At 38.6% G+C, this 22,067-nt stretch overlaps 2 protein-coding genes across 5 annotated transcripts in view; both read left to right on the top strand.

Moving 5' to 3' along the window:
- The window catches only part of LOC102230495 (rho-associated protein kinase 2-like), a 36,493-nt gene extending 29,415 nt beyond the window's left edge, over nt 1-7,078 (top strand). The window contains exons 26-34 of one of the 3 annotated variants that reach the window (XM_023347617.1): nt 719-887; nt 1,060-1,275; nt 1,817-1,884; nt 1,976-2,064; nt 3,780-3,858; nt 3,969-4,233; nt 4,430-4,706; nt 5,762-5,852; nt 6,566-7,078. In XM_023347617.1, the coding sequence (XP_023203385.1) occupies nt 719-887; nt 1,060-1,275; nt 1,817-1,884; nt 1,976-2,064; nt 3,780-3,858; nt 3,969-4,233; nt 4,430-4,706; nt 5,762-5,795 (1,197 nt within the window). In that variant the 3' untranslated portion in view covers nt 5,796-5,852; nt 6,566-7,078. The remainder of the gene's footprint in view (nt 1-718; nt 888-1,059; nt 1,276-1,816; nt 1,885-1,975; nt 2,065-3,779; nt 3,859-3,968; nt 4,234-4,429; nt 4,707-5,761; nt 5,853-6,565) is intronic. The other 2 variants (XM_023347619.1, XM_023347618.1) reach the window with 2 other exon arrangements.
- A 2,043-nt stretch (nt 7,079-9,121) lies between these two features.
- LOC102234525 (leucine-rich alpha-2-glycoprotein-like) lies at nt 9,122-13,519 on the top strand. 2 transcript variants are annotated; one of them, XM_023347181.1, is made up of 3 exons: nt 9,122-9,237; nt 12,262-12,319; nt 12,395-13,519. In XM_023347181.1, the coding sequence occupies exon 3, from the start codon at nt 12,410-12,412 to the stop codon at nt 13,418-13,420; it is 1,011 nt and encodes a 336-aa protein (XP_023202949.1). In that variant the 5' UTR covers nt 9,122-9,237; nt 12,262-12,319; nt 12,395-12,409; the 3' UTR covers nt 13,421-13,519. The 2 variants fall into 2 exon arrangements, with proteins under 2 accessions (XP_023202949.1, XP_023202950.1); XM_023347182.1 differs by lacking the exons at nt 12,262-12,319; nt 12,395-13,519 and adding an exon at nt 9,376-12,034 and having other exon boundaries at nt 9,127-9,237.
- Nucleotides 13,520-22,067: the final 8,548 nt, after the last annotated feature.

Genomic DNA, 22,067 nt, shown 5'->3' with positions numbered 1-22,067 from the left:
TGCAAGGAAGGTAGAATGCAATGCAGACGAGAGGAATAAACTAGGTTAGTAGAACCCATGATTATATGTACAGATTAGGTCAGAAGTTTAAATACACACATCATACTCATGTTTAACTTATTAATTTTGGTCATGTGTCTCAGCAGTTATTTTCCAGGATAGATTTATAATAAAATCTAAAGCTTGAGTGATTTTTATTTTTTATTTTTTCAAAACCAGAAATGGATTCCTGTCTGAATTTATTGTGGATTTTTCAAAATGTAGTCATATAAGCTCAAAAATATGCACAAACTCCTGCATCTCTGCATCTTACTAATAGACAATCATCTCTGTTTAAGAGGGAGTATCTGAGTATATCTTCACTATTCTTATCAAAAGAAACCCTTTTGAACCCAATTGTTCAAAAATGATGGGTGTTACATTTTTTTTATTTATCAGTTCATCCAAAAAAAAATGGCCGAAGTCAAGAGTAACTAACATAAATTACTGTGGCATTCATGCCCATGATGAATCTACAATACTGTGATGTGAAAAAGTTCATCAGACAAATTTAAATTCTGAGCCAACAATAAAGAGTAAATTTAAAAAAAAAACTTTGTTTATAACACTATTTGTTTGTTCTGGATCAACTGAGCATAAGAAAAAAAAATCAAAATTACGAGAAATCTGTAAGCCAACTTTACATGCACCCAACTCAGTTTTGAGTGTTTGTGCACAGATGATGGTCGAAGAGACCCACATGCGCCAGGAGCTGCAGATGGCTCTGGACAGTAAAGACAGCGACATCGAGCGGCTTCGGTGTCAGATCACGTCTCTTAGTGTTCACTCTCTGGACTCCACCAGCATCAGCAGCAACAATGATTTGGAAATGGCGGACGGATTCCCAGGTAGGCCCTCAAACTGAAATTGTCGCTACATGTTTTATGGTTTTAAACGGCATTATTGAACCCTTAGACAAACTTCTGCATGGATTCTTCCTCATTTTATTAGTTGCTTCCACTTCTTTCTCAATGCTTCTATTTTTCCTCACCACATCCTTGCTTTCGTGCTCCTGTACAGTGAGCATTACTCACTCTCGCACCTCCGAGTCAATGTCCTTCACCTACCAGCGCACGCACAAATCTGTCCGCGTTGACACTCGGCCCAACCTTCACTCAGCCCGGGCTCTGTTTGACTCCGAGTCCGAGGATGAGGAAGAAGACGAAGAGCCTAAGGAGCATTGCCAGCGCCCTCTGGCTCTGACCTATCTGCAGTCCCGTGAGCCAGAAGCTGGAGGTGACCCTGCATGGTGTGGAAGACTGAAATGTAACCCTATTTTTGCTAAAATTGTTTTTAGCAATTTTTGTCCTCGGGCTTGTCACTACTTTAATGCAGCTAATCCGCTCCCTCGTTTGACTTTTAATGTTTGCGGAACACATTAAAACTCACAGCATGGCACTGTTGAGCTGTCCTGAAATTGAGACAGACTTGAATTAATGTTGAGATTTTTCCAGACTCAGGATTAATTCTTCTTTCTCTACCAAAATCCTGTCCTTGCTTTGTGTGTACATTTTCTTGTAAATTTTGCTGTCATTACTAATCAAGCTGTTGCGCTCCGTGACAGCAAGGAAGCAGGATTTCCTGTCTCTAGGACCTTTGTCTTAGCAATGAATCATTTCCTCCCAGAGTAATGAGTGCCTTGCTTGAAGAAAATGCCACAAGCACTTAAAAATGTCAAGGTGTTCTTTTAAGTGATTCAGACGATTGAAGGCTGTCCTTTTAATGCCAGCATCTTCCTGTTTTTTTTTTTTTTTTTCTTTTTCTTTCCTCTTTTTAGATTCCAGGCTGGAGGACTGGATCTCACTTCCTTCCAAGAACACAAAGCGATTTGGCTGGGACAAAAAAGTAATCAGTCCAACAGTGTTTCTTGCATTTAAGGGTTGTGTTTTCTTAGTTTTTAGCAATCTTTGATCCTTGTTTATTTTTTCTTTTGCAGTATGTGGTCGTAAGCAGTAAGAAAATCTTGTTTTACAACAGTCAGATGGACCAAGAACAAGCTAACCCGTTCATGACCCTGGACATCGAGTGAGTCGCTGAAAGCTGAACATCTAGGCTGCACAGTGGCGCAGTTGGTAGCACTGTTGCCTTGCAGCAAGAAGGTCCTGGGTTCGATTCCCGGCCGGGGTCTTTCTGCATGGAGTTTGCATGTTCTCCCTGTGCATGCGTGGGTTCTCTCCGGGTACTCCGGCTTCCTCCCACAGTCCAAAAACATGACTGTCAGGTCAATTGGTTTCTCTAAATTCTCCCTAGGTGTGAGTGTGTGTGTGCATGGTTGTTTGTCCTGTATGTCTCTGTGTTGCCCTGCGACAGACTGGCGACCTGTCCAGGGTGTACCCCGCCTCTCGCCCGGAACGTAGCTGGAGATGGGCACCAGCAACCCTCCCGACCCCATTAGGGACAAGGGTGAACAGAAAATGGATGGATGGATGGATGGGTAAAACGCTGGAAAAAAATCATGAAAAAATTACCACACCCAATGCCAGACTGTGTGTCTTTTGAACACATTTCTAGATATGGATACTTGATATCAATACTGGGACTCTCCCCATGTCCTGTCTGGCAACTCTCGATAAAAGGCCAATAGTGCCAAGAACATTTATTTATTTATTTTTACTACCAATACCGAGACATTCAATGGTTATAGATAAACAATAAAAACTGATACCCACGCATCTTCAGAAATGTGTAATACAAATATATAAAATCTTAACATAATAATATCTTGCAAATTGATAGGCTGACACATCAAGCACACTTGATTAGAATATCTTCACGCAGCATTTTTAATAGGTTTTGCTCTGTCTAGTCCTCAGACATTGAGTTTGGCACACTGCTGCCTGTTGGAGTCAGAGGGAACACAGTGGTTAGCACCTCATCAGTCTGTTGAGGGATTCAATGTTCTTAAGAACAGTGAGTTCTTAAGATGTTGTCGGATCACGGTGCACCAAAAAAATAATGCATCTGGCATTATACTCGGGTCTTGCTGTCCACTCGGGTTCACCTCGAAAGGAAACTGAAATGTTCCCTAAAATGTCATCACAGGACTTATAGTAGGCTCTGGTAAGTTTCATGCGCAGATTCTGGTTCTACAGGAATTGGTCTCTGTAGAATCAGAGACTGCACAGGTTTAACTTTCAAAAGAGGCAAGCAGGGAGGAAAATATAAGAAACACATGAAGGGCAGATTAAAATTACCACATGGAACACAGACTAAAACCAAGGCTTTTCGATTAGTGTTCTTTGAACAGATTAATCAAAAATAAACTAGTTGGACAGCAGTACAGATGGCCCAGTCACACAATTCAAGGAAAAGGATCTTATGATTTGAAGCATGGAGGGGGAAGTGTCATGATTTTGAGATACTTAGCTTCCCCAGGACCTAGGGAAATCATTCTGCAAAAAGGGAATGGTGTCTCTTAACTTTCTCACGTTAATGTAGAAACTGTGACTTACAATTACTTAAGAAGATGCTGACACTTAGCAAATTTTTAACTTTTTTTGTCGTGAGGACAAAAAAAATTGAGCAGAACTGCTTGGTCTCAACTAACATAGATCACTTTTATGAAAGTGCTCATTAACAAGTTGACTGATACTACTTTATCTTTATTGCCTGACATTCAATCAGACTAAACTGTTTTCGTTTTGGGTTCCCAACACCATTTCTGCTTAATAAATGCCAAAATATTAAGACAGATCATTTTTGAGACTTTCTTTACCTGCCCGATTCTATTCCCCCTTTAGAAAGCTGTTCCACGTTCGACCCATCACTCAAACTGACTGTTACCGAGCAGACGTCAAAGAAATCCCTAGAATATTCCAGGTATTCTCTGATTTCTTAACTTTCTATCCAGGTTCATCTTGTGCATAATATTATCATCAAGTAAATCCTTTTTTTGCACCACATTTCATGGCCTTCCTGTTTTCCTTCAGATCTTGTATGCCAATGAGGGCGAGAGCAAACGCGACCAGGAGGCCGTGGAGGAGCCCGCACCTTGCGAACGATCCAATTACATCATGCACAAAGGTCATGAGTTCATCAACACTCTGTACCACTTGCCCTGCAGCTGTGAGGTTTGTGTACGGCCCCTGTGGAATGTCTTCAAGCCTCCGGCGGCCCTCGAGTGCCGCTGCTGCCATACAAAGTACCACAAAGACCATCTGGACAAGAAAGAAGACAATATTCCTCCATGCAAAGGTGTCATTTCTCTCCTTTAACAAGCTCTTTTGGAGCTTCTGAAAATTTTTGTGTAGTTATCCCCATTGAACTTGTTACAAACAGTGAAGAGGATCATTAATTTGAAGTGATTCGCTTCAAATCTTAGAACAAAAAGACTAAAAAGCTCAAATCTTGATCTTAATTTGAATCTTTTCATATCGTCAATCTTCCCTAGTGAACTACGATATGTCCACTGCCAAAGAGTTGCTACTGCTGACCAGCTCCCAGACGGAACAGCAGCGTTGGGTCAATCACCTCCTCAAGCGCATCCCTAAGAAAAACCCAACACTAAGTCCTCCGCCGGCAGCACGGAACAGCCCAATTGAATCCCTGCCATTCTCCTCTCCTCACATGTCGCCGGAGTCTTCCCCCAAGGACTCTCCTCGCCTGTCCCACCGCCGCGCCATCAAAATCCCGTCCACCAGACAGCAGCAGACGTCAGACAAGTCCAGGTGAGGGGCACAGAAAACGGGTCACATCAACTCATAAGCATCAAAGCTTTGATCATCACAAGCCGTAACTACAGAAGTATTCCTACCTGTCAAACATTACAGCCATCAACTTTGATGTGATTAACTGGAATTATGTAAATGACCACCCCAGAATAGCACATAGTTTTAGAATAAGAAGAACTTAAGTTAATGATGAATTCATGGCAGATATTTCTGGATATGCAACATGGAAAAAATGTGAAATTAAATAAAAAATTGAGGGGGAAGAGAAGGAATGAAGGACAAAGGGAGGTAGGTAGGACACAATGAAAGAAGGAAGAACATAATTGAGGATGGAAATCATACTAGGGAAAGAATGAAGAAACTTTTGGACTCAAGAGCAGGATATAAAAAAGGTTAGAACAATGTAAGGTGAGAAAGATTGGAAGAATGAAATGAGCAGAGGAAAGAAGGGAAGAAGGAATTAAGGGCAACATTGAATAAGATTTGATACAAGAAAGAAAAGGATAAAGAATATAGAAAACAGACCTGTAGGGCTCAAGGTTAAAAGGGCAGAAAAAGGAAAATACAAGAAAGATAGGAGGGAAGTATATAATAAGAAAAGGTCGAAACTGGACTAAAGAAATAAATATAGGACATTAAGAAGGGAGCAAGGGCGAAAGAAAGGACACAACGAGATAGGGAAGAAAGTTTGGAAATATTTTCCATACTTTTTTCCCCCATTCTGGTTCTACTGAAATAAAATTCCAAGCATTTCCAGGCTGTGTAAGAACAATGAATATCTTCGTTTGCAAACACATTATATGTTCAAACATTCCTTCTGTGTAGTTAAAATGTGGCAGGTTTTTTTTTCTTTTATTGTGCCATAAAAAGCTGCTGCTGGGACAGAGTGTTTTTGCTTTCAGCAGGCTTCCTGAGTCATTTTCACATGCTGAACGCGGCACTAAAACGCACTTATTCCTGACCTGTTAGCGTAGTCACTAATCACATTTTTTTGGGTACTGTATTGAAGCTATATCATCTCAGCCATGCCCTAACTGGCTTTCATCCTGCAGCACTGGCCCTATGCTCCGCATCATCCTCCACTGACCCCTGAACTCCTCACCTCTGACCCCACATTTCTAAAATTTCTCACACTTGGAGACTGTAAGTAGGAGAAGCCTGGTGAGCCCCAACCACCTGCTTTGTTGCTGTGCTACCGTGTCAATTAACACTTGCCTCATACCAAGCAGCATGTACATGCACAGTAACCCAGAAGCTAGTCCTTGCTCCACACTGCCCCCTGGTGATTGTGGCAGGTATTGCTACCAACAAAAAATGTCATTCCCTGAACCCTCATTGTTTCAGGCTGCTTGAGTTAGACCTGAAAGACTGGAGTTGGTCGATGGATGATGATGATGATATTTTCTTCTGAAATCGGAGAGTCAGAGGGTAACTCCACCTCTGCATGAGAACCGTGTGAAAACTGTCCAGGAGGCATATTTATTATCTGAAGCATGTTTTTGTGTAAGCCCTAAATTAAACAGCTGAGTGCAAAACAAGCATTACAGTGTGTAACTTTAAGCTTAGAGAATTTATGCAAACCTTGTAGGCGGCGTTTTCTGCATGTTTCAAGTCTTCACCAAAGGACAACATCCTCACGATTGCAAACATGTAGACAGTCTATCCCTGGATTTGTCTGTTTTCTTGTGTGTGTTTTACAGCCCTGATGGGTTTAGATGCAGTGTAGCTTCCTTGTTTTTGTATGTGTGGATTTCGTGTGGGCGTTGCCTTTGATTCCTTGCCACTCTGCTGGTTGCATCTCAAGTTTTTCTCACATTATTCTGTTTTTTTTTTTTTTCTACATCTCTCTTTTCCAGTTAACCCTGGCTGTGTTTTCATCCATGTGGATTGTCTGGACCCAGTTGCCTGCACGTGAAAAGTACAGAAAAAAAAAGCCTGAAAATAATAGCAAAACACATGACAGAGATTCAGATTAACTGGCTGTTGTCATGAGAACTGGGATGCTTTTTGTCATTTTTGATGAGAGGAAACTCAACCACATCTTCATAATGAGACTGCCTTTTTTATATTCACCGATGGACTCATTCAAAATCGTTTGTGAAATGTTGTGCTTCTTTACGAACACTAAAAGCAGAGCTGATATTACATGATTGTTACATTTTTATGGCTATTGTAGTGGCACATTATACAGGGTGTCCTGTAAATGTATGAACAGAGTTTTAGAGAGGGAGGGCCCTTTTGAGCTTTAATGTCCTGGACTTGTTTTATCACACTAAATATAGCCATCACAGCATTACGGAATAATGTGAAATGTATTTCTTCTTTCAATTCAATATTCAGGACAATAAAAAGAAAACATACAAAACATACAAGGATGCATTTTGTGTATTTGTGTCTTACTTTAAAGCCTGCTGACTTATATTTGAGTATCTCATGGGGAGTCCATGACATAAAGAGCCAGTAAATTGTGCAAAATAAGGAGGAAAATATAGCATTTATGCAACACATTTCAATCAAAGAGCAACACAATGTGCTTTGCATTCAGACACTAAAAGCGTTTCTGCTGCTGGTCCCAGCATGGTGTGCCTCTGTGGCTTCTGATCATTTTAGTTTATGTCTCATCCTCAGGTAGAAATTTGTCTTAGATGGTTGAAACCTGGACTTAGTTGTTCCAACAGACCTCTGAATCCAAATAAATATTTGGTTTAAAAAAAAAAAGAAAACCATTGAAACTATGGCACTTTAAATGAGCCCAGACATTTCTAATACGAATAGTGGTCAAATATTCCATCAGATAATGGTGAGTGTGTGTATGATAATTTGAACCATATGGTTATTTGAGAAAAATGTATGATAAATTCCAATGTTGCACTTTTTTAACAGCTGTCTACTACTAGCCTGTCACAGTTTGTCCCTATTTATTTTGCTTAATTTAAAACAAAACAGACAGAAAAATCTATGTTGAGCCCAGAGAGCCATTAGCTGAAAATTTGGCAGACAGTTGATCTGCAGAGGGATGATGCATCTTTCAGTTTTTTACTTCAATTTTATAAGTTAGAAAGATGTGATGCTCTTCTTCTGCTTTAGATGCTTTAAAATATTGTAGTATTTCAAGCCATCTTGGACAACATCTCATGTTTTCCATCCAATTTTATAAGAAAATAAAATTAGATCATTAAGTGATATCTGATCATGTATTTTAAAGCAACTGTTTCAAGTGTGAAATTTTCTAGGATACCTCTGCCTGTATCTCACAAGTGCATGAGTTCTGAGTGGGCTGGTCTGAAATAAATCTTTCAGAACCCCTAAAGCCAAGTGGCTCCCACTATCTATAATGTAATGGTTCTCCATGTTTCCAAATGCTAAAATCCTATCCCATGTCAAAGGTTTTAAATATGAGCGTGACGCCACAATTTGGATAACTTACCAGCAGATGAAACCTGCTCAACCTGCTGATTGTCTCCTCATTATGAATTTTCTTCATCTACATTTTTAAACCAATCAGTTTCTATTCAACTGAGATCAATTCTGCATTTTGTTGGTTTTGGTGTTTCTCTACATGCAGCAGGACACGTTTTCATTTTACCTAAAAACTGCAGATTTATAAACTAAAATTGGAACTCGATTGCCTTACTGAGCAATAAATGGAATCCAATTAGCTATGCTAATATTTCAAATGTTTTATGTAAAAGGCTTAAAAAAACACAGAGAACCGCAATTATGTTAGAACATTCAGAAGTATAAAGCAATATTTGCAAAAAAATAAAACGCAAATAAGAGCTGCAGAAAATGCTAGTGATATTATTTTTGAACTACAACCTCCCTGAATATTTGAATCTTCTAGGGTGAATAAAAGCCTTAAAATGAAGGACTGTTTTAAAGCAGTAGAATAATCTTATTCTACTGAATTTCACAATTTTAGCTTATTCAGTGGAGGGGGAAAATCCCACTTTGAGAAATATTTGTTGAACCCACCACCTTGTATCCAATAATGTACCAGTTCTTCTCCTATTAGATTTCACAATGTTGGAAAAGTCTGGAATGAATTTCTGACAATTTACTATTTGGATGATCTGGAGAGATTCTGCAGATTCCTGCATTTTCCCTCATGTTGTCTTCTCAGGCATGAAAAGACATGAAAGAGACTTCAATTTGATTCTGATTAACAGTTTGTGTTTTTGATTTGGCCATTTGTTTTGGATCATTATCCTGCCGAAAGACTCAGTTATGACCAGTTTTCCGACAGAGATTAATTTTAAAACTCCCCACTTGCTGTGTGACCTTTTCTGCACCTTTTCCTTTTCAGTATTTTTCAGTCGCACTGAAAAATACTCCCTTTGAAGGCTTTGGACTTTCCCTGCAACTCTGTTGCAACTGCGCATGGCCTTGAAAAGCGACTCTGCAGGGACATTTCATTATTTGCGCAATAAGTAATGATTAGATCACAGGATTTGACCCCTTAAAAGACAGTAATTTGCAAGTGACCATTACTGGAGCAGTCTAGTTGATCTTTAACTGGAATAACGCAGTAAGTCTTTTTTTCTGTTTCTCAGCATTGCTTGTGAAAACTAGAATAGATTTCTTAACCATTTTATTTGCTGTCACTCATTTTGCAATATCTCTCCAGGCATTTAAACCTTCATGTTCTCATTCTGTTTAATTTTAGCGATGAAGTTCTGTGTTGCTGCTTTTCTCTTCCTGGCATTCTTCTGCCACAGCAGTTTTTCCTGTCCAGCTTTGTGCAAATGCTACCCCACAAGTATGGAGGTCGTTTGTAATGAAGTTCCTCTGACAGAGTATCCATCGGTGGGTCTTCCAGAGAACACCACCATGCTGACAATTCAGCTGACAAACATCACCTCCATCTCAGAACACCACCTCAAAGCAACGCCTCTTCTGAAAGAGCTCCATCTGTATGGGAACCAGCTTCAGAGCCTCTCGTCTCATTTACTCAGAGGCGTTCCTCAGTTGCATACGTTGGATCTGACCGGAAACCAGCTGAGTGATCTACCTGTAGACGTCTTCAGCGATGCTCCACTTCGAAACTTGGTTCTGAAGAACAATCAGATTAAGCGGGCAGATCCAAAGTGGCTTCCTCATAACAGCAGCCTGACCTGGTTGGACTTCTCTGAAAATCGTCTAACAGAGATCCCAGTTGGTTTGTTTCAGATGCTCCCTCACCTACAGAATATTGACTTGTCCAACAATCGACTGGAAAAGATACCACCAAACTCCCTGGACCATCTGACTAAACTTGAGAGGCTAAACCTGCAAAACAACAAGCTTGAGACTTTGGATGCATCTGTTTTCCAGTTCACACACAATCTCACTTCTCTGTTTCTCTCTCAAAACAAGCTCACCAAACTCCCACAGAACCTCTTCCAGGGACTCAACAGACTCACACATCTCAGTCTGGATGACAACCAGCTCAGTCGCATCTCCAAAGGTTTTCTTGACTTGCTGAGCTCCCTTGAGGAAGGCGGACTGGACCTGTCTGGCAACCCATTACTTTGTGACAGGGAAGTAGAGTACCTGTGGCAGTGGCTTCAGAGGAACAACAAGAAGGTTTTGTTGGCAGACAACATCACTTGTGCATTGCCTGAGTCTCTCGCAGGGCGCTCAGTAATTTCCCTTACAGAAAACGATCTGAACATTGGGTCTCAGCCTTCCTGATTCTGACTGTGATTAGGTGTATAAAAGGGCTAATTCATGAATTTTTTCTTGACTGAGGTCCTATTAAATTGTACAAACTGTTAATTTCTTGCCTGCAACTTTCACAGAAACTGAAGATACTGGCTAGTCTGAAGTGAAGTTCTACGTCCTCAACATGTCTCTAATCACAGAAATGGCCCATCTAATAGCAGAAACATGCTTTGATTGTGGTTTATGATAATGCAATCAAAGCATGTTTGATTGATTGGTCTTATAAAAATTATTACTTGGGGAAATAGCAGTAAAGTGTTGTGCTATTCCATTGGTCTTTTTGTATGAAACCTAAATGAAAACAAAATGTGTATTTTTTTTAATATTACAGTTATGTTGTATCTGTAATATAAGAATAAAAAGATGTAAAAAGTTAACAGTTGTTCAAGCGAACACATTTATTGATCTTAAAAATCTGCCAGATTTTTTGTGTATGTCCTCTGGAACCATCTTATATGTTTTTTCTTCATGCATGTTTCAACACTGGAAGATCATTGGTGGCGCACCAACAACTTTCTTTTCTGGAGTAAATAACTATTGTTTTCTGTATAAAATTGCACCGAATTCTTGTTGGGCAAGATGGTGTACAAAAACATAATATCCTTTTAGTTTTAAATGCAAATATAACAGTAATTTAAAACATACTAAATTAACAATGGCAATTTTGAGATGCAGAAGATTGGTCTTTTTTCCTCTTGGGTTAGCAGTTAGCTTTAGCTACTGGGGCTTCCTAATCTGGACAAGAAGTTATCTGCTGCAAACGAGATTTTGGCTCATCCTGACATTTCAATAAAAAAAGCTTACTGTTAGTTCTGTAGTTATCCTTTAAGAAATATTTTATATCAATAAGATTTAATACAAACTAAATGTTTAAAATTCCCCATTTGCTTGTTTTTGTTTAGGCAGGAATATGTATTCATTAACCACTCGTTAATTCAAGCACTGAAGATTAATTTTTTTAAGGAAATGGATAAAGATGCAACCAAAGCATTACGATGACTTGTGGACATTTTTAAATTTCTTTCCAAAAAATAAAAAATAAATCAACTTTTTGCAGACATTTGAATATTTGCGTTTTACATTTACCTTTACTCCAGAGAGTTGTCTGGTCGTTTTGGACTTTGACTCTTCTCAGTAAGGCTAGACGAGACTAAACTGAAATTTGCAATGATAGTTTAGGATAGTTTGCAGCTACTTGTTTACTGCAAGAGTTTTAATCTAGCTGTGTTCCGTTCCTATTAAAATTTGGAGCAATTGCTTCAGCATTCCATAATTAGGTGTCGATTGGTTCCATTTAAAACCTTTTTATGAGAGATTTATTTTTTCTTTCAGTCTTTTCAAAGATTATAAAATGGAATTAGATGGGTTTCTATCAATACTAAGTGCTTGACAGTGGTTCTGAAATCTAACATAAAAAAATCCCACCTGTTTCTGATTCAATTAATAAATTACATTTCACCTGTTGACAATATAAAAAGATAGCAATACGACCATTTTGTCTTTTGTTTTTGAATTTCAACCTGGATTGAATGTGAATATAGTAGCAAGGCTTTAAGTGACATGTCATTATCACTTCTTCCCACGCATCTCTTTTATAATAAACATATATGTGAATCAGCCTTGGATGTGTTTTGGATTTTTGCTGTCAATTATATGCATGCTTAAAGAAATCCTTTGCAATAGTATATGCATTAAAAAGGTTTTTGGGAGACAGAAAGTAGAAGATATTGATTTGCATGGCAACATTGTTGCTGTTACAAAGTACAGGAAAACAGTAACCACTTTATTTGCTCTGTTCTGTTTGCCTTTTGCAACATTTCATCCTGATTCGATGCCATAATATGCTCAGCCTTGTGTGAAAAACAGTCCAGACTTGAAAGGGAACAAGTTCCTGCTGCTCTATTCAGGTAGGCATATATTAACAAGAACCATTTATACAACAAAGTGTTGATTTATTCTTAAAGTTATTTTTCTTTCCCCAGTGTTTCGCTGCAGAGATGAAGTTGTTGCTCCTTGTCACTTTCATCGCACTAGCTGAATTTGACTACAAAAGAAGAAATGCTCACTCGTGTCCAGATCGATGCTCGTGCTCTTTTGAGCCTTCAGATGCTGAGGTGGTGTGCGGCAAAGGTGGCCTCACAGTTTTTCCTAGAACTGGTTTTCCTACCAACACCACACAAATATCCATCCAAAACACACACCTCAGCAGCATCACTGCAGGTGAACTGAGCGCTGTGCCGTTCCTAAACAAGCTGCAGCTCTATCACACCAATCTGGCAAATCTTTCCTCAGATTTATTGGTCTCCTTATCCCACTTGGACACGTTGGATCTCACAGGAAACAAGCTAGTTAAATTGCCTGCAAATGTGTTCAGTCACAGCTCGCTTCGCAACCTGGTAGTGAAAAATAACCAGCTGCTGGAAGCCGACCCAGCATGGTTTTCTGGCAACAGCAGCCTTCTCTATCTGGATTTGTCCAATAACCATCTGACCAGCATCTCGGCCGCTCTGCTTCACAAACTCCCCCTTCTGCAGACCCTGGATCTGGACGGTAACAGTCTTCAAGAGTTACACGCTGACGTGTTCAGTAACCTGCATCACCTGGAGACGCTAAATCTGGCTGGGAACAAATTAATAACCCTAAAACCTCAATTATTTGCTCATAATCTAAAACTAAAATACCTGTACCTGCAGGAGAATCAGCTTCAGGATCTGCCAGTGAACCTCCTACACAGACTTCAAAGCCTTGAGCTTCTGCTGCTGAATCAGAATCAGCTTCGCCACGTCCCCACAGGCCTGCTGGATGGGGTTAATCCCTCTGTGCAGATAATCCTGACAGGGAACCCCTGGGAGTGTGATGGGAAGATGGAGTACTTGTGGAGGTGGCTCACCAACCATCAGCAAAATGTTCTCTTTGAGACGGAGGTGACTTGTGATAACCCAAAGACACTGAAAAATCAGCAAGTTTCATCTCTAACTGACAGTCAGCTTGGTGTAAGATTACAATGAATGGTGTTGTGAGAAAATGCAGGAAAGTAAATATTTGACTTTTGTTTCCTTTTTGGTTGCATGTCAAGTAAATAAATAATAATAAACATTGCTGTGTTCTCCTGAGGTGTTTTCTTAATTTCCAATATTTTCAAATTCTCTAGAGCCCTTAAGGCGGTTGCCATGAATCAATTTACAATGCCTTTGCAAACATATTCAGACTGTTTCACATTTTGGTATGCTACAACCAAAACCATCGGTGTATTTTATTTGGATTCTATGCAGTAGACAAAATGGTAATCGTCATTGTGAAGTGAAGGTTGTCTCCCCTGAGTCTCTGTAGAAAACTTTTCCACCTGAGTTGTTTAGTAATGTGTCCCGATCAGAGTTGCGTGTCTAGAGACTAATGTGGTTCCACATTCTTTGCAAAACTGTTCTGGCCTAGTTTGACTAGAAACAGTGTCTGTGAACAATTTTCGAGTCTTGGCACAAATTATCAATTAAATATCTGATAATGTTTTTAAAAATGAAGTTCTGGTTTTACGTTTAGGGTTGTTGTCCTACAGGAATGTAAACTTCAGCCATGTCAGTTTTTTTGCAGTGTCTTACAGGTTTTCTTCCAGGATTGCTGTTTTTTTTTTTTTGTTTTTGTTTCTTTTAAGCTCTGAAATTTTTTCCATCTGCTCTGAAAAGGATTATTATTCCAGCTTGGAAAAAACAACATCCACAGTATGATGCTGCTGGGTTGTGTGTTCAGAATAATGTCGAACCTTATCCCTGATCTGTTAGGTTTGTTTATTGTTCTACATGTTTATTTTTTAACACAATATATATTTATATATATATAATTTAGGCTTACATAAAACTAAACTATGCAAAGGTCATTGACTTTTACTTCAAAAGGGAATTAGTCACACTGAACTTCATTGAGTGGTGCCGTTGTAAAAAGATCTAAACAAAGATGTTTGTACTTTTTTCCAAATTTATTAGCAAATATTTTCAAAAATCACCTATCTGTTGCCTTTCATTTACAGAATTGATCTGGTTGTAAAACAAAGTATGAAAACTTTCCATTTAGTCTATGCCTGCTGAAACCAAATAAGTAATTGCAGTGTTCAAACACAGGAACTAAAAATACTGGACAGAAACAGACAGCTGCAATCAAATCCCACATTTTTATGGGTGAAGAATTGCGTGAAAATGAAGGCTTTTCTCTTGTAAGATTCGTGCAGCGCAGCCTTACAGCAACAAATCTGTCTCAGTTGGCTGCATCACAGATTGCTACATTGTTTCAGTGATGCCCTTTTGTTTTTAATGATGTTCAGTACGTGGGCGTGGGTGTGTGGGCAATAAAAATGGCTGAGTCTTGAAACTGACCTCTGCTGGATGTGTTTAAATATCTACTTCTTTCTTTTTTCTTTGGCTATTTTCTTTATCGTGTTGTATTTGTGTGTACCATTGGTGTGCCCACACACTCCGGTCCTGGAGCCTCGATCACACTGAGGTGTGCTGGGCTCTAATTTATAACTCTTTTAAAACATGAATCACAGCAGTCTCTGGATGCTGGTACTTATGAAAATGAAACCTCGCTCATAGGTGTTCCCCAAAAGGCGGAAAACAAAACTTAAGACGTTTGATGTATGTCTTTCCTTATGTTGGCATCCTGAAGGTTAAAGGTAGAGGAAGTGGGCTGAATGGTTCGAATCCTAATTCTCTTTTATTAGAACCCCCTCGGGACTTGAGCATCTGTTTTGAGGAAAGTGAGTCTTCTCCTCTTTCCTTATAACTCCTGCTTCCTCTTAGGTGGACATTTAATCTGTTTGTGCTTCTCCAAACCCCCAGGCTTGGACATATTTAAGTGGACAACATTGCGTTTCTTGGAGAAATGGCAATGATTAGTAGGTATAATGTTTTCTGGCTGGCGTGCTGCCGTTTGGTGTTTAATACTGATGATTGAATGATAGTGAAAACTAAGAGGTCACGGAAAAGGTTTTCAGGCATTTTCTGGTTTCAAGTTGTAATAATGTAGATATTATTTTGATAGCTGCTCATTAGGGTAGATTAGAAAATTTACTACACAACATTGATGACGGCAGTTTTTTCTTTATTGATTATAGTCAGTATATCAGGTTTCCTCTCCGCAAGATGACAAATCATCAGTGAAATGAAATGCCTTTTCTAAAGCCAGACGTTTGGCTTTAATTATATTTCAACCAATTTGTGTCATGATTTTTGGTCTGATCATTAGACCCAAATGTAGAGCAGACTTTAGTGTAACAATAACTAAACAAGAACTTACAAACAGGAACTGGGTACATGGAGTATAATGGAGCATAACAGGAGAATACAGCAATTAAAGAGTGAAAGAGAGGTGGTTTAATACCAGGAATGTGAATGCTGGATCAATTGACTGGGGCGGCGCAAAGCTGCTGTATTTAACTTTTATAAACAGTATGGTTTTTTTGTTTGTTTGTTTTTCTTTTTACATATTTGTTAAAATTGTCACCATCAGCTTCTGGTCAGAAACAACCAATCAGAGCCAGGAGGAAGGTCTTAGCACTGTCAGTCACCCTCATTTAATGTGTTTATGGCAGAGAAACAATTTACAATTACAGAAAAATTATTTATTCATCGTCTTTGGTTGCCATGCTAACTAGCCTGATCATTCATGTTGGGCTCTGATATGGAGAACTAACTGTAGCCCAGCAGAGAGCGAGGGGGAGAGGAGAGCTGCATAGCCATTTACTGACCCAACATGTACGTCACAACCAGCGACATCCACTGAAATTTGCACAAAGTTACTCAATGCAGCAACCTTAACTGGAAATATTACTGAATGACACATAACGCCTTGCAGAGTCTCAGTCTACACTGATTAAATTAGATTCAGTTTTGCTTCATTAAATTTCTAAATAGTCTGACATGGGGTGTTAGAACTACATGTATTTATTAACTAATTCAGATTATAACAACTCAACCACTAGAGGACGCTCATACACTGAGTGCAAAGCAAAAAAGGGATCTATAGCACCAGCAAGGCAAAATAAGACACATTGCTACAGGGGCTTTATATGTTACATCAAAAGTATATCAGATGTCAAAACATTGGGTTATGTGAACAGAATATGTTAAAAGTGAAGATGATGCAGCTTCTTGACAGAATATCACGGTTTGTGGTCAATTATTTTAAGCAACCTCTTGTGATTTTAAAGCTTAGGCAAAAAGGGTTCTCACATTTGGGGTTATTGATGCCGTTATGGACAGGAGTAACACACTAATTGGTCTCGGCAAACTCTATGTACTTCATTGGATAACAGTTTAAAAGAAAATCCCCAAACTATAACACATATAAAAAAAGAACACCTACAAGAATAAAGGCCTTTTTTATCTGCTGCAGTGCCCATTTTTCTCTTCATCTTTGACATTTCTTTAGTCACACTAACCTTTTAGCGTTCGGCTAAGTCTACAATAAGAAAAGAGATTGTTAGACTCATTAAAAGCTTTTGTCCTGGTGGGTAAAAAAAGTCACACTGCTTCTGCTTTTAGAAATTTGAGGCTATTATCATGAAACTTAATGCCCTGTAAAACATTCCAGCAAAACCTTTTATCAATCTTCAAAAGCTTTTCGCCCACGCCTGTGAACACACAAAGGCTTATCCCACAGATTTTGCTGCTTGCACATCTAATCAATACATAGTTAAAGGTCAGTGTGGGGCATGGATGATCACATGCTTTCAAATGCTTCTTCATTTATCATAATCTTTCAGAAATGTTCTAGATCTTATTCCCTGGCTCATAAATCTCCACTCCACATAACAACACACTTGAAGTAGACATGTGGTAATGCCTCTGTGCATTATCTTGTTATAGGCAAGGAGAACAGAGGTCACTTACCCTGCCATATAACTCGTTCTTGTAAATGGCCTCTCCAGATCTCCAAGGAAATAAGCTATTAGCTGGCTTTCTGTTGATGGACGTTAAGCTTAATAGTTTACCACAAACTGAGGCCATTTTCCTGATGGAATAAAGTGTTGTTGAAACCTGAGAGGCAAAATTGAAAAAGACAGCTGTTTACAGACTAGAACATATATTTAGACATGCAATTTATGACAACAATTGAATGCAGGTGCACATGATATTTATTTATTTATTTATTTATTTATTTATTTATTTATTTATTTATTCATTTTAATGTAGAGAGAGCTCATTTTAAACAGAAAACACTGACCTGGTTCTGTTTAGAGGATTAGTCCAGTCAAATTGGGTTTCTTTACTGAAAGAAAAACCTCAGGGCACCAACCTTAGAAAAATGTTTATCACACTGGAAACAATGTGTGCAAAATCTGAAAACAAAATTATATTAGTATATCATACAAAAAACGTTGAGACATTGTTTTGCTCAGTCAAACAAAACATCTCCTAAAAATTGTTATCGAAATTATTAGGTCAATTACTTCATTTGTAATTTACTTTTCCTTTTTGAAATATCACAGACTCTTTCTCCTTGTCAATCTTCAGAATGAGAAGGTCAAAAGATTATATCATTAAAGTATTGAAGAATATCTTTTACTACTGCTTTTTACTACTATATAAGTAAAACTATACTGTTAATTTTGCTTAGGGATAATTTCGGACTACACCATCCACCTCTAGGTTCAGCTTGAAAAACTGTAAAACTCTTTGAGTTCATTGCCTGTTTAAAAATGTCAGACTTTTTACTCCTCCTCAAGGTCCTTCTGTTCTCCCTGACTGGAGCTGCTTTTGTAAATAAGTATATCCTCCTGTGGTGAGTGAAATAAGTCCCGCTGAAATTTGTCCAAGGAATTCTTTCACTACTTTTCTTGTGCCACTTGGGGTGTTTTTTCCAAGCTGTGGCAGATTTACTTCTCCGTTGGTATTCATCTGTTATCAAATGCAGTGACCCACACAAGAGACAAATGTTCCAAAGGATTTTATTACCTCCAGGCACAAAGACAACACAACATTTCATCACCATTTGACGTTTTGTATATCCACTGTGACTTGTTGAATCCACTACCGTAAATTGTCATGTCTGCTTATACTTTTTTCTTTTTTCTTTACATTCCAAGAGGCTTTCTGCAGTGCCTCTAACAGGACTTTCACCTGTTATTGTTGTGCCTGGTGTAGAGTCATGCTGAGGTTCCGGGTAGCTACTGAAATGTGTTCGCAGCATGTTGGGAAAGGTCAGGGCTGCTAACAGATATTATGTGTCATTAATAAGCTGTGAGAGGAGGTCAGTACAGCTGTTTACGAGGTCAAGCTTGATTCAAATAGGAAGAAACAAACAACTGCTGGAAGATTTTAGAAACAACTTATGATGGTTCAAGGTTAGGACAAGCGTCTGTATGCCAAGGATGTCTTTACTTTAGTATGAAACAGGAAGTTCATCCATCCATCCATCTGTCCGTCCATCCACTATTAGGGTTAACAGGTACTTAAGGAAAATCCAGACATCCCTCTCCAAACGACAACACCTCAGCTGATTTTGGGGGATCACATTCCCAGGTCAATAGCTCCTCTAGTGGGTCCTGAGTCTCCCTCTCCGGTTAGGACCTACTTGTTTAAACTCTAAAAGGAGGGGTCCTTAACAAACCCCTGAACCATGTCAACTGAATCCTTTCAATGTGAAGCACTTCAAGCTTCAGTGAGTACACTTCTGTCTCTAAGGCTGAGTCCAGAGAAAGCTAATTTCAGTCTCTTGTTTGAAGGATCTTGTTCTCTTGATTATTAGGATTTTTAAAAGCAATCACAATTATAGCAAGCAAATTTATATTTACCAGTATTTTTACATAAATTTAGAACACTGGTAATTTATGCAAAACAATTTGTTACTTTCCTGCAGCCTGCATCAATGTTTAATGATCCCATGTGTGCAGGACTATCCTTTTGATCAAACTCAAACTGGAGGGACGTGAAGATGAAACTTTCAGACAAATGTGACGGTTCCTCCTGTTAAGTCTCAGCAAGAACACAAAAGAGTCCTAAAGAGACTGCATGCAACAAGTTTCTGTGAAAATGTACTTATTCATTTCATGAAATTATTTTTTCATAGTAAGTGGCCTAATTTCACAACTCCTATTTTTGCATGCATTTCCACTTCTCTCTTATGTAACTCTTAAATGCGAGGAGTTGATGTAAGAATCAGTCTCCTGAGCTGAGAGGGCTTCATTTATTATGAGACGAATATAGCACATTTGCATCTAGTTTTAAAACCTCTCTCCATATTAGCTCAAGTAGTTTTGAGCCCGAGGCTGCACATTTCCATACTGCCAGCCGTCATGTTTTCACACATAAAAAATGCATGTGTGAACTCTCTGTGAGAATGATGAGTCTCAGAGGACAGGTAATTCAGGTATCGCAGTCACTAAATCTGATTTTTATATAATTCAAGCCTGAACTAATTGTAATTTTTGAATCAGGACAATGATCTACTTCATCGAAGTATTTTGTCTCTGAAGAACAGGGTCATAAGTGTACATATCAGTTCCATCAGGTTTGGTCTCGCAAGACCAGTTTCAATAATTGGATGTCCATATATTTTTTTAAACAAAGTGGCACAGGGCCATTACTGCATGGAAGATTAATTAAAACATGCCATCTGTAGCTGTTTTTAAAGTCTTTCAGTGAAGGGCATGCACCACGACTTAAACAACAGACAGCTCCTCACTATACAAGCTCTACAAAGCTGGAAAGCCCTGCCTTTTATGCTGCTGTTTATAACGCTAATTAAATCCATTTGCTAAGAAAATCCAGCAAAGGACGGATTGATTTTTAAATAAACTCAGGCAGCTTTAACCAGCTTTGGCTTTGAACAAGTTATTTGAAGCGACCTGTCCTCGCAAGGCTTGATCAAAGGAGCTCTGCACAACAGCAATGCATAGAACACAAAACACAAGACTGACAAGCCAAACCCTGAGCGATGCACCGAAAAGAGAGGAACAACGGTAATAAATATTTAAAGGTTCTGAATTTTAAATCAAACGTTGCGTATGCATACTTGCTAGATTGGAGTTTGGTTTATTTCCAGAGGACTCTGCAATGTCAGCCAAGTGAATGGAATGCAAAGAAGAGATTACACGTTAATATGAAGCCAATAGTGAGTTGAATTAAAATGGCTTTTGCTTCATTTCTCAAATTTCTACTTTCAAAGGGACCATTTTGCTGAGGGAAAAGATAAAGAAATACCCACTGGGAATTTTCTGTCTGAAGCTGCCAATGAGAGGAGGAGATGGGAATTTAGCATAACTAGATATAACTCTAGAGGACTCTTCATCTTCTCATTGTTAATGCAGGCTGTTTCCAGACTGTTCAGTTCATTCCAAGGTCTGACTTTTAACTGTCTGTTCCCCAGGAACATTCTTATCCTTTGGCGGAATCACAGTCGATCCCGAGGCAGCTATAATTTATAATCTCTTCAGTGAGCTCTGGGTTCAGGGTCTTCACATACGGTGCCTTGCAAAACTAGTCATACCTCTTGATTTTTTTCAACATGTTGACACATTATAACCACAAACATGAACATTTGGGAATTTTGCATTGTGAAGAGAAAAGAGAAGGTTTTGAAATTAAAAATCTGAAGCGTGGCATGCATATGCATTTTGACTTGTCACTGATGACATTTGACATACATGCAAAACAATGTGTGTATTGAGGAGCTGATATTCAAACCCACTACCTCCACTGTGAAGCATGATGGTGGCAGCATTATGCTGTGGAGATTCAACAGTAATATAGAAGCTTGTTGGGCATAATGGGGTTGAAGACAGAGTGATTCTCAAAGAAAACCTGCTTGAAGCTGCAGCACTTAAAACATGTAGTAATTTTACACAGTAGTGACTCTGTGTAGCTGAATGTAAATGCATGCCAAACCTTTTAGATTTAGACATTTGTATCTTGTGTAGCTTCCCCTTTGAAATTCTGCCTAACTTTGTCCTGGTTTATCACATATAATCTCATTGAAATGCTACTGGCCAGAAAAATACAATGATGTTTTTGTGTTGGCATAATAAAATCCGGAATAACTCCAATGGTGTCAATAGTTTTGCAAGGTGCTTTTGCTGAAGGCCTTGGTATTGCTGACAAAGGCTGTGATGGCAGAAAAGCAAGAGGTGCTGTGGTGAAAAGATCAAGGCAATGTTAATGTGAAGTTTTTGTCATAATGAAGGAAAAAAAATAGATCTATTTTAAATGTAAAAATCAAAATCTCTTAAATGTGTATTTTCACGACAAGTTACATTCACCAAAAGACATGTAAAGTATTAAAAGTATTAAAATGTTTCTGAATAGATTAGCTTTGAGCGTCCATAAGCCCCCCAACATGAAGTGTGATATGGTTTCATTATTATGAGAAAGCTATAACATTTTCAATATTTCATTTTTAGTTATTCAATGTTCTGAATCAAACTAATATAATCATGAACAATAAGCTGTAACGATTATTTAAAGACCCCGGCTGTGCATGTGACTTGAAAACAAATCCTTCCATGTTTGACTATATAAACTACAATTTACAAACCCTATTAAATACCACAGAAGAAGATAACAGATTAAACTAATTAGTTCATAACAGCTACATTGCTACCTGTGATTTGATTTACATGCACCCGAAGAAACATTCTGGTGTGAATCTGCTCAGCTTTCACTTGGC

This window comes from Xiphophorus maculatus, chromosome 15 (assembly GCF_002775205.1).
Source record: "Xiphophorus maculatus strain JP 163 A chromosome 15, X_maculatus-5.0-male, whole genome shotgun sequence".
In the NCBI taxonomy this organism is placed as follows: domain Eukaryota; kingdom Metazoa; phylum Chordata; class Actinopteri; order Cyprinodontiformes; family Poeciliidae; genus Xiphophorus; species Xiphophorus maculatus.
Note: the sequence above shows the minus strand (reverse complement) of the source record. Positions and strands in the feature narration are given on the sequence as shown.